The 15,153-nt window shown below is 41.1% G+C and overlaps 2 protein-coding genes and 1 non-coding gene across 5 annotated transcripts in view; all 3 read right to left on the bottom strand.

Annotated features, from left to right (window-relative positions):
* STRC (stereocilin) overlaps positions 1-3,864 on the bottom strand; it is a 35,309-nt gene extending 31,445 nt beyond the window's left edge. The window contains exon 1 of the mRNA XM_012442150.3: positions 3,776-3,864. The gene's annotated coding sequence lies outside the window, so the exon portion shown is untranslated. The remainder of the gene's footprint in view (positions 1-3,775) is intronic.
* CATSPER2 (cation channel sperm associated 2) overlaps positions 1-15,153 on the bottom strand; it is a 31,358-nt gene that overhangs the window by 10,045 nt on the left and 6,160 nt on the right. Inside the window, exons 5-13 of one of the 3 annotated variants that reach the window (XM_012442153.3) lie at positions 11,064-11,236; positions 10,377-10,532; positions 9,969-10,093; positions 7,303-7,481; positions 6,989-7,088; positions 6,617-6,673; positions 4,316-4,533; positions 3,776-3,940; positions 51-2,595 (exon numbers count right to left, since the gene is read on the bottom strand). In XM_012442153.3, the coding sequence (XP_012297576.2) occupies positions 2,564-2,595; positions 3,776-3,940; positions 4,316-4,533; positions 6,617-6,673; positions 6,989-7,088; positions 7,303-7,481; positions 9,969-10,093; positions 10,377-10,532; positions 11,064-11,236 (1,205 nt within the window). In that variant the 3' untranslated portion in view covers positions 51-2,563. Of the gene's footprint in view, positions 1-50; positions 2,596-3,775; positions 3,941-4,315; positions 4,534-6,372; positions 6,504-6,616; positions 6,674-6,988; positions 7,089-7,302; positions 7,482-9,968; positions 10,094-10,376; positions 10,533-11,063; positions 11,237-15,153 lie in introns of those variants that run through there. The other 2 variants (XM_012442152.3, XM_064365985.1) reach the window with 2 other exon arrangements.
* Positions 9,052-9,158, bottom strand: LOC135270520 (U6 spliceosomal RNA). Its single transcript, XR_010338681.1, has one exon. It is a non-coding gene; the product is annotated as a U6 spliceosomal RNA (small nuclear RNA).

Genomic DNA, 15,153 nt, shown 5'->3' on the forward strand with positions numbered 1-15,153 from the left:
ACCTGTAGTCCCAGCTACTCGGGAGGCTGAGGCAGGAGAATCGCTTGAACCTGGGAGGTGGAGGTTGCAGTGAGCCAAGATTGCACCAATGCACTCCAGCCTGGGCAACAGAGCAAGACTCCACCTCAAAAAAAGAAAAAAAAAAAAAAGATTTGTCTATTCTGGACATTTAATTCATTTGCCTTTTCCCCATCTTGGCCTTTCTGCCCGACGTACTCTTAGGTGAGGACTTTATAATTACCTCCTTATTGTCCTTTCATCCTTTCCCTATTTAGATAGCAGCCCTTACTTAAGGTTGGATGTTACTGACCTTACCTCCAGTCAGGAGAAAGCCTTAATTAGTGATTCCATCACATCCACCTCACCTCTACAATTGGTTCAGACGTAAGCATATGACCTAACTTCTTGATCCAATCAGAGTGGTGCTCAGGATGTGTTTGTAGAGGAATGGAGGTTGACTTACATACAGTTAATGCCCAGATGTTAAGTGTACAGTTTGTTGAATTTTTACATTTATATATACCAGTGTAACCACCATGCAGATTAAGATACGGAACATTATGGCACTCCAGATGCTTCATGCTTCCTCCCAATCAGTATCTTCACTCGAAGAATAACCACTAATGTGATCCAAAGCTCCAAAGTTTTGTTCATAGACTGAGAAAGGAGTCACTGGCTCTCTTCCCCTGGATGTGGGTAAATAGGTATGCAAGCCTAGGAGCTTCAGAAAATTAACTGGCTACCCAAGTGAAGCCAGTCTGAGAATAAAAAGAACACGTGGAGGAGAGCGGAGATAGGAAAACTGCAGAGAAACAAAACCACAACCCTAACAACAGTGACTTTTTACATTAAATCAATCCTAAAGCTATACCACCTTTGAACTTCTCAGTCTCCAGTAAGCTATTTTATTGTTCAAATGGCTTAAACTGATTTTTTCTTAACTCAGAATTTTTAACCCGAGTTAGAACCTTAGCTCTACCTCTTACTTGGTATGTGCTCTTGAGCAAGTTACTTAACTTACTTACTTTCTTTAAGCCTTAGTTTTCTGATTTCTAAAAATGGGAGGCTATCTTCCATATAAGATTATTTTATGAAATACACATAATACTCTACATACAGTATATATATATACTAAATATGTAAATATCCTCATAGATGTTACTCAATAGTGATATGATTTTTAATAATAAACATGTTGGCCGGGCATGGTGGCTCACGCCTGTTATCCCAGCACTTTGGGAGGCCAAGTCGGGCAGATCACAAGGTCAAGAGATTGAGACCATCCTGGTCAACGTGGTGAAACCCCATCTCAATAAAAATAATAATAATAAACATGTCTAAAGACTTAAGTCTTCTAACAATGGAATGGGATCCCTTCTAGATAATAAATCCCAAATAACTAGAAACATTAAGCATCACCTGGATAATCCTCCTTTCAGTGATCTTCTAAAGGTGTTCCTGCTTTGATGGGAGATAGATTAACTCTGAGATCCCTTCTAACACTAAAAACCTGTAAAACACTTACTGATTTGAACACTGCCCTGAGCAATGGCAAAATGGAATAAAGGGACTTTTGCCCCAGAAACAGGTAAAAATAATATCCAATTAAAGTTAATGGTTCACAAGAGAAGCAATATCAGTAGAATAGGCAATGGAAACAATACTTCTCAATTAGTTACACTAACAGCTCTGAAGATCTCCTTACTCCACAGAGAGGCCTTTACATATGCATCAGGGAGGGAGAGGGTAAAATTAGGACTCTAATCAGGCAGTAGAGGTTGCAGGAAGGGTGGAAGCTATAATGATAAAGTCAAGAAATGAGTCAGATTCAGGGCTGTAGAAAGCGTAGAAAGCTAAGGAGCACATACTCCACTGGCATGAGCTAACTTATTTTTCTTTTTTAGACACAGGGTCTTGCTATGTTGCCCAGGCTGGAATGCAGTGGTATGATCCTAGCTTACTGCAGCCTGAAACTCCTGGCCTCAAACCATCCTCCTGCCTCAGCTCACAGCTGGGACTAGAGGCACGCATCACCACACTCAGCTTGAACTCTTTCGCTTGACCTTACACCTTTCAATATTCCTTATCTCAGAGACACACTACTGAGCAGCTACCAGCAGTATTACACTTACACTTTTTTTTTTTTTTTTTGAGACAGGGTCTCACTCTGTTGCCCAGACAATCTTGGCTCACTACAGCCTCCGCCTCCCAGGTTCAAATGATTCTGCTGCCTCAGGTTCCCAAGAAGTAGCTGGGATTACAAGCATCTGCCACCACACCAAGCTAATTTTTTTTTTTGTATTTTTAGTAGAGATGGGGTTTCACCATGTTGGCCAGGCTGGTCTCAAACTCCTAATCTCAGGTGATCCATCCGCCTCAGCCTCCCAATTGCTAGGATTATAGGCGTGAGCCAGCATGCCCGGCCTAGACACTTATACTTTTTAGTTTTAATAAACAGACATTGTTCCATCTGAACAGGCATTTATATTTTGAAATCTCTATTTCCAACAATTCCCTTCATTATCTTTTGCTGGGCCTAAGGATATTGAAGCCATCCATTGCTTTATTTGTCTTCCAAGTTCATCAGTGCCTGCACTGCAAAGGAAACAGACTGTGAGGCTTGAGAGCTAAGAATATTCGAAATATATAAATTTATATAAATGTTTGGTGAAGACCTTGCTTTTCTGGGTTCTGGGTTCCCACACAAGTCTTTATTTATCTCTAAATTAAGCCATATGCTTCTGTGTACTCTTTGCCATAGACAAGTTTATCAGGATTAAAGAAACTACCTTGCTACTTTTCCTCCTTTTCAACCTGTCCTCCCCAGAGAATAAGTGGGAAGTCAGGGCTAAGAATGACTAGGAGGAACAGGATTAAATTTAGGCAACATTTTGAAGTAAGCAAAGCCTGTCTGTCACATCTTGCTCTAAATTCCATGTTCCAATGTTTTTATAAATTTCTCTTATTGCTCACCTGGGCCCACCACACACAAACACACAGTCCTCCTCCCTAATTTCTTATTTTCACATTGAGTTGATTTCAACTAGGTATGAGGGGGAAAACCCAGATAACACATTTTACATTGTAAAAATCTGCCCCGAACTCTTCTGTGGTTTTTTGTTTTTTTTACTTTTAAAGAAAAATTTTATTAATCCAAATTAGTCATGGAGTGGTGAAATTTAGGAAAAATAACTGAATAGATAGTTATCAGTTTACATCAAACTCTACTATTTAAATCACATACTTCTCTCTCTAGAGGCTGACATTAGAAGGGGCAGATACAAACAGAAGTTTATAATTCATAAACCTCTTTAGGGAGTTAGGACAGTGAGCACTTGAGGGTCTCCTGCTCACTGTCTGATGCCCCATAGCTCTCCAGCTTGAGCCTTAGGCCCTGCAGCTCAAGTCTGAAATGCAATCTTCAGACAGAACAAATGTGCAGAAATGGGTGGGCTGCCCAAATCAAGCAAGAGCCTACCTTGTCCTAATTCCCAACAACTGGGATTAGACATTCTCTCCTGGGGAAATAAGCTCTCATACCTCACAGGATTTGGGCATCCCCTGCTACAAAAGCAGTTTCTAGGTTCTCTCTCTGTTAGAGAAAAGTGGGACACATTCCCAGAATGTGACATACCAAATCAAGAATTTGCCCATTTTAGGTGTAGGCAGAAATTGAAAAGCTGAGATGCCAGAATAGTGGACACCCTCCTCCTTCCCCACAGCTATATATGCTATATACATTCCCATGGTCCCCATGACTGCCCCAGCTCCATACCTGCAAATTCTTGTAACTTCTTACGCTCCTCTAGGTTATACTGAAGCTTTTCTAGCAACTCAAAATATCGCAAGAGTGAGTCTCTGGGCCAAACACGGTCATCCTGATCCATTTCCATTAGCCCAAGCAGATTCTCGTGCACAAGAGTCTCCCAGTCCAAATGACCTGTAGGGAGGAACGCTTCAGAAAAGCATGTCTAGATTTGTAAAAGTTGGGTAACAGCTGATAAATCCTATGGTATGGGTGGAAAGGTGGGGTGAAAAGAGGTAACAGGAAACAAGGAGGGAAAGAGCGCATTAGCAAGAAACCACTTTTTACAATGAGCAAAGAGGGCCACAGCCACACTTACACAAAGTGAAGAAGAAGTACATGGGAAATTAAGAAGCACAAAGAAAGTAATTAAGACCAGAAAATTGGAAAGCAGATATAGTAGGAGAGCTCCACTTAAGACTAAAATGTCTTATAAAGGAGTCTGAACTCAAATGGGAAAAACTCATTATTCTGTGTACTCTTTGTCATTATTAGAGCTCTTCTACTCACCAACAGATTCAGAAAATCTGGATTCAGAAGAGGAAGCATCAGAGGAGGATGTGGAGGAAACACTGGAGGAAGACTGGTACTCTTTCTTTTTTGACAAGGTCATTTCGGGTTTTGATGCAGATGTTATTATATCCTCTTCAGTGGCCTCATAAATAGACTCTACTTTGGAAACTTCTGATAAGTCCAAATTTTCCTTTTGTTGAATAGCTCCTCTTGAACTGAAAGGAGAAATGTATGGGTTCACAAACATTTACAAGATATGACTAGTCCATTCATTAATCTAGTTCTGGCCCTGGCCACCCGCTAAAGCTGGGGCATAAGACAATGAGGGCGAAACTACTCCCAAACTCTAAACTCAGGAACTTCCAACATCAATCATTCATGTGTCATCCTTAACTCTTCACTTCCCTCCCATATCCAGTCCATCAAGAAATCCTGCTGACTCTACCTTCAAAATATATCTTTTCTCAGTAACTCACTGGTATCACTCTGGTCTAAGCTGTCATCATTTCTTGCCTGGGCAGCAGCATAGTCTCCCAACTGATCTCTCTGCTCCTTCCCTTGTTCTATCAACACAGCAACCAGAGTAATCTGTCTTAAATGTAAGTTACTTCACTCCTCTGTTCTGCTTCCCATTTCAAAGTCCCTACAATGGCACCCATAACCCTACAAGATCAGGTCACCATTATCTTTCTGACTTCATTTCCCAGCACTCTTCCCCCTGCTCACTCTACTACAGTCACAATGGCCTCCTTGCTGTTTCTCAAACACCAAGCATGCTTCTAGCTTAGGACCTTTGCATTAGCTGTTTCCTCTGCCTATAACTCTCTTCTTACAGATATCCACATGGTAATCCCCTTATCTTCTTCAAGTCTTTGCTCACATTACCTTTTCAATGAGGTCACCCTGATTGCCCTGTTTAAAACTACAACCCATTTCCAATCCCACCTTCTACCCCCAATCCCCCTTAACCTGTTCTTTTAATTTTCCCATCATGCTTATCATATTTTAACATATTAATTCACTTAATATGTTCATTGGTTATTAATCTCTTTACCACTACTAATATGTAAACTCCATGAAGCAGGCATTATTGTCTATTTCGTTCACTGATACAGCCCAAGCACCTACTAACTATTCAATAATTATATGTTCTGTATTTTTTTTTTGTTTGTTTTTTGGGGGCAAGGTCTTGCTCTGTCACCCAGGCTACAGAGCAGTGGCACAGTCATGGCTCACCACAGCCTCAACCTCCCAGGCTCAAGCGATCCTCCCACCTCAGCATCCTAAGTAGCTGGGACCACAGGTGCACACCACCACATCCAGCTAATTTTTGTTTGGAGATAGGATTTTGCCATATTGCCTAGGTTAGTCTTGAACTCCTGAGCTCAAATGATCTGCCCACCTCAGCCTTCCAAAATGCTGGTATTACAGGCATGAGCCACCGAGCCCACCTTGCTAAAATTTTTTTTGAGATAGGGTCTTGCTCTGTTGTCCAGGCTGGAGTACAGTGGTGTAATCATGTCTCACTGCAGCCTTGAACTTCTGGCTTGAACTTCAAGCAATCCTCTTGCCTTGGCCTCTCAAAGTGTTGGGATTAAAAGTATAAGCCATTACATCTGGCCAGTAATTATTTGTTAATGAGTGAATGAGTTTATTTCTGCTTCTGCATTTTTGTCCACTGCTAAACACTTGGGGTCTAGAATTGTATATGTTTCATTGAAGGTACCTGTATTAGTGTCCTGTAGCTGCCATAACAAATTACTATAAACTTAGTAGCTTAAAATGACAGAAATGTATTCCCTCCCAATTCTAGAGGCTAGAGTCTGAAATGAAGATGTTGGAAGGGCCATACTCCCTCTGGAGGCTCTAGGGAAATTCCTTGCCTCTTCTACCTTCTGGCAGCTGCCTGGCATTCCTCAGCTTCCCATGGCTTGTGGTGGCATTAGCCCCAACCTCTATATCCATCTTCACATTGCCTTTTCCTATTCTCTGTGACTTTTCATCCTCATCTTCCATCTCCTATAAATACCTTTGTTATTGGATTTAGGACCTACCTGGATAATCTAGGATGATTTCATCTCAAGATCCTTAACTTAGGATCTTTTTTTTCCAAATAAGGTCACATTCACAGGTTCCAGGGATGTAGGACATGGACACATTATTTTGGGTGCTACTAGTCAACCTACTACAATATGCAGTTATTGAATGAATGCTCTCTCAAAGCCAATCTTCATCTTTAGTTTTCTACCCTCTCCTTCTTCATGTGTTTCTATCCCAGTTCACATATATATTCCTAACCTGTCATCTGTTTTGCCATGAGTTGACCTCAGTGTCTCAGGGGACACGTTTTTTCTCCTGCAAAGCAAAAAAAAATCAAGAGAGTGAAGACGGTTATATTCAAGCAAAAATGTGGTAAGAAAAAAAAGATTTAATATCAGAAAGTGAAGAAAACTAAACGGGGAGAACAAATTGTAGTCAAGGGGTGAAAAAGAACGGAGGATTCCCCACAGTGGATGAAGAATCAGGCAATATTCTACAGCTAGAGAATTCTTATCCCTGGGGGCAAATCTTCTGTCACAAAGGGAAAACTGGGGTCAAGAAGTAGAAACAAAAAATGAACTCAGGAAACCCTTGAGAAGAAACACAGGAGTTGAAAATGGAGAAGCAGACCTCTGGATAATCTGCCGCTTGAACATGTCAGCTTTGACCTGAACCTCCCGATGCGCCATCTCCTCATTCAGCTCTTTCCTGATATTCTGAAAGTTAGTAACTGCCGCAAAGGACCATTAGAAGTTGGAAGATGGTAATGACTAGACCTGGGAAGAAGGCTTGGGTGGGAAGAATCCAAGTGAAATATCCAGTCCAGAACCCAAGCCTTCCTGCTACAGTAGGTTCTTTCAACCCATAAGCCACCGATCCCAGCTTTCAGATTAATTTCTTCCCAACCACCCTTCCCAAACAAGTTTCACCTCCTCTATGCTTACCCATCATGGCTACTATGATATTTCGAAAGATAATGGAGCCAAGCAACAACCAAAGGATGACATAGATGCTGCTGAAGATGCGACTGGCTTCAGGAACCTTCCAGATATCCTGAAGCAGTGCATACCAATGATCCAAGGTGAAGAGAATGAACACTGTCACTAGGGAATTCAGGAGGTCCCTAAAGAAGAAGGCATGTGAATAGACAGGAGCAGAGATTTAAACCTTTCAAAAATGGTACCTGTTTTTTTTTTTTTTTTGGAGACAGTTTTGGTCTTGTTGCCCAGGCTGGAGTCCAATGGCACGGTCTTGGCTCACTGCAACCTCCGACTCCTGGATTCAAGCGATTCTCCTGCCTTAGCCTCCAGAGTAGCTGGGATTATAGGTGCCTGCTGCCACAGCTAGCTAATTTTTATATTTTTAGTAGAGACGGGGTTTCACCAAGAAAAATAAAGCATTTCTTCGTAGCTTGTTCTGGTTTTTGGCTCCTTTTCTACCATACTCAATTTTTAGCTAATCTTTCTTCAGTTTGTAGTTTTATTCTTTCTTTCTTTTTTTTTTTTTTTGAGACAGAGTCTTGCTCTGTTGCTCAGCCTGGAGTGCAGTGGTGAGACCGACTCACTGCAATGTCTGCCTCCTGGATTCAAGCGATTCTCCTGTGTCACTCTCCTAAGTAGCTGGGGTTACAGGCATGCACCACCACGCCTGGCCAATTAGTAGAGATGGGGTTTCACCATCTTGGCCAGGCTGGTCTCGACCTCCTGACTTAAGGTGATCCACTGGTCTCAGCCTCTCAAAGTGCTAGGATTACAGGCATAAGCCACCGTGCCCAGCCGAAATTCTCCTTTATCATGAATAATCTATGACTACCTCTCATTATTCCATTAGTCCTGGAGTATAATAAATACTCAATAAATAGGTACTGACTGAATTTTTTAAAAATGAATGAATCACTGAGACAGTTTTCTAATTTTTCTTTTTTTTTTGAGACAGTCTCAATCTATTGCCCAGGCTGAAGTGGCGCGATCTCAGCTCACTGCAACCTCCACCCACAAGGCTCAAGCCTCCTAAGTAGCTGGGATTATAGGCATGCACCACCATGCCTGGCTAAATTTTATATTTTTAGTAGAGATGGGGTTTCACCATTTGGTTAGGCTGGCCTTGAATTCCTGACCTCAAGGATCCACCCGACTGAGTCTTCCAAAGTGCTGGGATTACAAGTGTGAGCCACTGAGCCCAGCTGTTTTTTCTAATTTTATTCTCCACTGCTCTGTGGATTCGACTTAATAGATCACTTGCAAATTTAGCAAAACTTAGCAAAATTAGCAAATTTAGCAAAATAAAAGATCAGTCACAAAATTATTCCTATGAGTTTGCTGGTACAAAATGATATGAAAGTAAATGGATATGTTACATAAACATATGTGATCCTAAATAATGAATATATATAAATTATAAAATAATTTTGAAAAATTACTAAAAAAGTAAAAAGTTCCCAGGAAGGTATCTAAATTTTCCTTCCTTTCTTTTTAGTCCCCCATATACAATTTACTGAAAACATCAGAGCTTGTATAGGATAAATTCTAGGACTTTCCTAACTCAATACTCTTACAAAACTACCTGTTAGAGTCTAACAGAGTCCTGAGAGGTACTGATAAGATTGAATTCCAATTCATAAACAGGATTATCTACTCTAAATTCAAGTTGATTTTCTCCTAGAAAACATTGATTAGTGTTTTCTTTAATATTAAAAAAATATGTAACACTTCATACATTTGTGTGTCATCCTTGCACAGGGGCCATGCTAATCTTCTCTGTAACATTCCAATTTTAGTATATGTGCTGCTGAAGTGAGCACTGATTAGTGTTTCCTAGACAGTGATCAGGAATAAGCACGTGTGTAATATGTAGAGATTGCGATAAAACCAGTGATCATATTTGAGAATCAGAGTAACATTCATTGATCACTTATAATGTGTTACATACTGTGCTAAGTGCTTAAATGCATTACCACATTTATCCCCACACTCTTATGAGGTAGTACCGCTATTACTCCCTTTTTTTTTGAGATGGAGTTTCGCTTTTTGTTGCCCAGGCTGGAGTGCAGTGGCGCAATCTCGGCTCGCTGCAACCTCTGACTCCTGGGTTCAAGAGATTCTGTCTCAACCTCCTGAGTAGCTGGGATTACAGGAATCTGCCACCATACCCAGCTAATTTTTGTATACTTAGTAGAGATGGGGTTTCACAATGTTGGCCAGGCTGGTCTTGAACTCCTGACCTCAGGTGATCTGCCTGCCTTGGCCTCCGAAAGTGCTGGAATTACAGCCATAAGCCACCATGCCCGATCTATTCCCATTTTTCAAAAGAGATAACTGAGTCACAGTAACCAAGTTTAACCACTGGAGTGTACTGCCATTTAAAAATGGCTGATGACAGTGTGGTTTGAATTTGCAAAACCCAGAATAAACCTGGAATTAGCTAACCTACCCTCAAGATCAGAGTTAATACCACTCACTATTCTTTTGCTTTCTCTTTCCCTCTTCCTATTGTGTTCTATTTCAGTTTCTTAGAATACACTATACTTCTTACATACTATACTTTGGACAAGCTTCCTGGTTTCTTAGCCAAATTCACTCCCCTCACCCAGCCATCCCCCAGCGCTGCTTACGAGAAGAACATATGGTATTCCAGGTCCTGATGAGGTGAACGGGTGTACTCTGCGAAGAAGTAGACACCAGCCACAGCAAAAATGTAGAAGAAGATGAGCAGCAGCATCAAGAGGAAGGTCATACTCTAGAGGCCATGACCTCAAGTCAGAGGTGGGCCAGACTAGGCTGATCTCCACCAACAGCTCATTCAAGCCCACCTGGCAATCCCCCACCAAACCCTCACTTGCACTCCTGAGCCCAGTCATCTTTGAACCATGGCAGCTGGCCCCAGCCCCTTCTCATGCAATAACATTTCATAGGATGTTTCATTGCCTTCTTTGACCCACCCAGATTTGTTTCATATTCTATGTTAAGCCCCCATATTTATCTACCTTGCCCCCTCCTTTAGTTTGCAACAGTCAAATCACCTTGAGGGCCCTGACCAGGGCCAAAATAATAACTCGAATTTGACGAAATCGTGCAAAGAGTTTGAGAGACCTCAGCACCCGGCAGATCCTCAGAAACTGAAGCCACACCGGTTGGCCTGTTACCCCTGCCAACAACACAACTTCAGGAAGCAGGGACTGTAGAAAACACAGAGATTATGAGTAAAATATACCCCCAAGCACCCAGGCACAGTTATACCTTCTTCATCTCATCCGCTTCATTGTTCCCTGAGCATTATCCCTTGAATAGCATTCTCTGATAATTTTTCCATTCAGCCTTTCTATATTAAGTTGCTTAAACACTGTACTTCAACTTGTTCAGATATAATAAGGGGGATAAAATTCATGGTTATTTAATTGGGTTGTTGTGGAGCATAAACAAGATAATTTAAGTAAAACACTTAAAATAGTCCTGGCACTTAGTAAGTACTAGGTAACCAGCAGATGTTATTTATTGTTGGCATTGATGTGTGGTTAGACTACCTTGCTCCTAATACCAACAATTCCTTCAATGACTGATGTTTAGTTTTAGGGGGAAAAAACTCAAAAGAAGGAAGTCAGGTAAATTTTTGTTTCTTCCTTTTATCATGTTCACTTTTCCTGTCCTTTCAATTCACCTAAGCACCTTCTTCATCCCTCTAAATGAAGCCTCAGGATCTCTATCCTTACCAACATGGTAACAACAAAGTCAAAGACATTCCAGGCACTCTTCCAGAAAAGGGAAAAGCTGGATAGCCACATAAGAATGATCTCCAGGATGAAAATAAACAAGATAAACCAAGCTGCCACCTCCAAGGTCAGCTTCAATGGCCACAGTTTTGTATTTGTGGATTCCAACAATTCTGTGAGGATAGAGCAAAAGAGGAGTAAAAGTTAAGGATGCTGGAAACTGAATGATGGAGAATGATCACTTATAAACCAGTTTTGCCTACTACTATTCCATTTTTCTTTGAGTTTCTCTTCTTAACACTGTTGCTTCAACCTGTGAAATACTGAGAAGGACAGAATTGACCGTAAAACATAGCCACAGCTCATCATTGATATAGTTATGTCTACCCAGCTGTCTACCTCAGAGTGGATAAGTCACTTCCTATCCACTCTGAGGGTCACACAGCCATTAAGAGACTGCTCTCTTTAATTACCACTACCCCCAATCCCTACCCCCATCTACTGTACTGTTATCTCAGTCCCAAAGTTCACAAGAAAGCAATAGGTCTTGAGAATAGAATGAAAATACATGGGCATGATATCTAAAGTACTTTATAAAAAATGCAAAAACAAAAAGCCAGATTCGTTAGAGAATATCAAATGATAACAATAAATCACTTGGTTCTTTGTTAGCTTTCTTTTAAAACTTTTCCTTTATTCTCTGCCTAAAATTAGTTTTGTTCTGCAAAGCAAACTGAATGCATACTTCCTCCCTAGAACCCTATGATTTATTAATTGCAATTCCTTAATTCATTGCCTTTCTCTTTCAACCTTATTCTCTTTTGTACAATTAATGGACATATACCATGCTCTAGAAAAAAAAAAAAAAACTCTGAGATTAAAATAGACTTAAGAGCTAAACAGGAATCAACATTGTGGTACTCTGGCTTTAAAGTCATCCTGATGTTGAACTGGATCCAAACAAAAAGAACAGAGGCATACTTCAATCATTCCTAGAATTTTAGAGGTTGATCCCTTCTAAAAACCAGTGGAGTCACACTATGCTTATTCCTATGCTTATTTTGAGACAAGGTATCACTCAGTCACCCAGGCTGGAGGATTGCAGTGGCATAATCACGGTTCACTGAAGCCTCGATCTTCTGGGCTCAAGGGAACCTCCCATATCGGCCTCTGGGTAACTGGGACCACAGGCACATGTCACCATGCCCAACTAATTTTTTCTTTAAATTATTTGTCAAGATGGGGTCTCCTTATGCTGCCTAGGTTGGGCTCAAACTCCTGGGCTCAAGTGAGCCTTCCATCTTGGTCTCCCAAAGAGCTGGACTTACAGGCGTGAGACACTGCACCAAGCCCTTCTATGCTTATTTAGGATCTGTGCTTCTTCGGTTAGTTTTTCTTTCACACACGTTTCTCTAAGATGAACAATTTTTCACATTTTAACATCTATGAAATTAGAATGCATTTTACAATCAGTGATGTGTCCCAGTTTAATTGGGGATGATTTTTATTTCTTAGTGGTAAAAGTGAATTTCACTTTGATGACAGCTTAGATTCAGTAAAATACAAATTTCTTTCACTTAACAATAAATTCTGGCTCACAGGAGCATGGGATTATATAATTAGAAAGAGCTGAGGACCACAATTTATGGCTGGAAAGTAGAATGCTATCATTTTTTATTCAGTTTTTGCCCTTGCAAAACAGGAACCCAAAGAGAGCAATGAAGTAAAGTAAGGGTCTTGTAAAGCAGAAGATAGTTTAAAGTAGTTTAAGTAGGGAAGTCCAAATTACAGAATCAGTAGCACTTTTACTCTCTGGGAAAGAAGAATAATTTTACAGAAGCTAAACAAACCCAAGGAAGTTCAGAGGAACAAACAGCAGAAATTGCCTCAGCAGGACAGAAAGTATAAAAGTGACTGCCTCCACTCTACATTACATAATGTTTCCTATCTGAAGATGGAAATATAACTTTTTAAAATTCTTGGAATTTTTCAGCCTGCTATAACAAGACAAAGGAGTCTTAATGGAAATAGAGACCAGGAGCCCAGTGAAGTCTACCCAGGAATCTTAGCCAGTGTAGTGAGTTAGCAGTGAAGGTCATGCTTGAATATTCTTCTCTTGGGGTGAGAGACAGTAGCCATTTGATCAAACAGTCAAGCAAATGTATAATTCTGTTTCACAAGGTAGAGTTCACCATGAACAGTCATCTACTGCTACTCCCTATTCTAGAAAAACAACATGAGGTCACCTCACAGAATACCAGACAAATTCACATTGGTTTCATGGAGTCCAATATTATGGGCAAGGAGAATAGTAGACTGTAACAACAAACTGATATGTAGATTCTGACATTTACACATTTTTAGTAATGTTTTGGCTAGTTATATCCATCATGAAGTAAGGAACACTGATGCTGAAACACAATTTCTTTTTTTGAGATGGATTCTCACTCTCGCCCAGCTGCCATCTTGGCTCACTACAACCTCTGCCTCCTGGGTTCAAGCGATTTTCTTGCCTCAGCCTCCCAAGAAGGTGGGACTATAGGTGCACACCACCACACGCACTGATTCTTGTATTTTCAGTAGAGACCAGATTTCACCATGTTGGCCAGACCAAGCTGGTCTTGAACTCCTGACCTCAGGTGATCCACCAGCCTAGACCTCCCAATTTGCTGGGATTACAGGTGTGAGCCACCACACCCAGCCAGAAATACAATTTCATGAAAAGCTTAAGAATGATAATTCTGCAAGTTTAATCTCAAGATGATCTTCATCAAGTTCTATAAATTCCATTCATTTGATCAAAAACTTTATATAGCACATCAAGTTATCTTTAGGACTTAAAAGTTAATGTAAAAAATTGTAATCTTTGGGAATATACCTGCCTTTGGGAAAAAAATTGTAATATTATACTTAGGTTTTATTTTTATTTTTGAGACAGGGTCTTGCTCTGTCACTCATGCTGCAGGGCACTGGTGTGATCATAGATCACTGCAGCCTCAATCTCCTGGGTTCAAGTGATCCTGCCACCTTAGCCTCCTAATATACTCAGTTGTTAATTTTAAATAAGGATTGTCTACACTTGCAATGTGTTATTTTCTGAGAAAGGCTTGAAAATGAGTCAAATCCTTTTTCATTCTCATTATTTAGAAATAAAATATGAGGGGCACTGTGGCTCACGCCTGTAATCCCAGCACTCTGGGAAGCTGAGGCGGGCGGATCATGACGTCAGGAGTTCGAGACCAGCCTGGCCAGCATGGTGAAACCCCATCTCTACTGAAAATACAAAAATTAGCCAGGTATGGTGGTACATACCTGTAGTCCCAGTTACTTGGGAGGCTGAGGCAGGAGAATCACTTGAACCTGGGAGGCAGAGGTTGCAGTGAGCTGAGATCCCACCACTGCACTCCAGCCTGGGCAAGAGAGTGAGATTCCGTCTCAAAAAAAAAAAAAAAAAGAAAAGAAAAAAAGAAACAAAATAGAGCTGGGCGTGGTGGCTCACGACTAATCCCAGCACTTTGGGAAGCCACGGAGGGCAGATCACGAGGTCCGGAGATCGAGACCAGCCTAACCAACATGGTGAAACCCTGTCTCTACTAAATATACAAAAATTAGCTGGGCATGGTGGCTCACGCCTGTAATCCCAGCTACTTAGGAGGCTGAGGCAGGAGAATCCCTTGAACCTGAGAGGCGGAGGTTGCAGTGAGCCAAGATTGTGCCATTGCATGCCAGCCTGGGTGACAGAGTGAGACTCTGTCTCAAAAAAAAAAAAAGAAACAAAATATGATTTTTTTTTTAAGATGGAGTTTTGCTCTTGTTGCCCACGCTGGAACGCAATGCTGTGATCTCAACCCATCACAACCTCCATCTCCTAGGTTCAAGCAATTCTCCTGCCTCAGCCTCCCAAGTAGCTGGGATTACAGGCATGTGCCACCACACCTGGCTAATTTTGTATTTTTTTCTTTTTTTTTTGAGACGGAGTTTCGCTCGTTACCCAGGCTGGAGTGCAATGGCACGATCTCGGCTCACCGCAACCTCCGCCTCCCGGGTTCAGGCAATTCTCCTGCCTCAGCCTCCAGAGTAGCTGGGATTA

Source organism: Aotus nancymaae, unplaced genomic scaffold, assembly GCF_030222135.1.
Source record: "Aotus nancymaae isolate 86718 unplaced genomic scaffold, 86718_ANA_hifiasm-v0.15.2.pri h1tg000062l, whole genome shotgun sequence".
Classification (NCBI taxonomy): Eukaryota; Metazoa; Chordata; class Mammalia; order Primates; family Aotidae; genus Aotus; species Aotus nancymaae.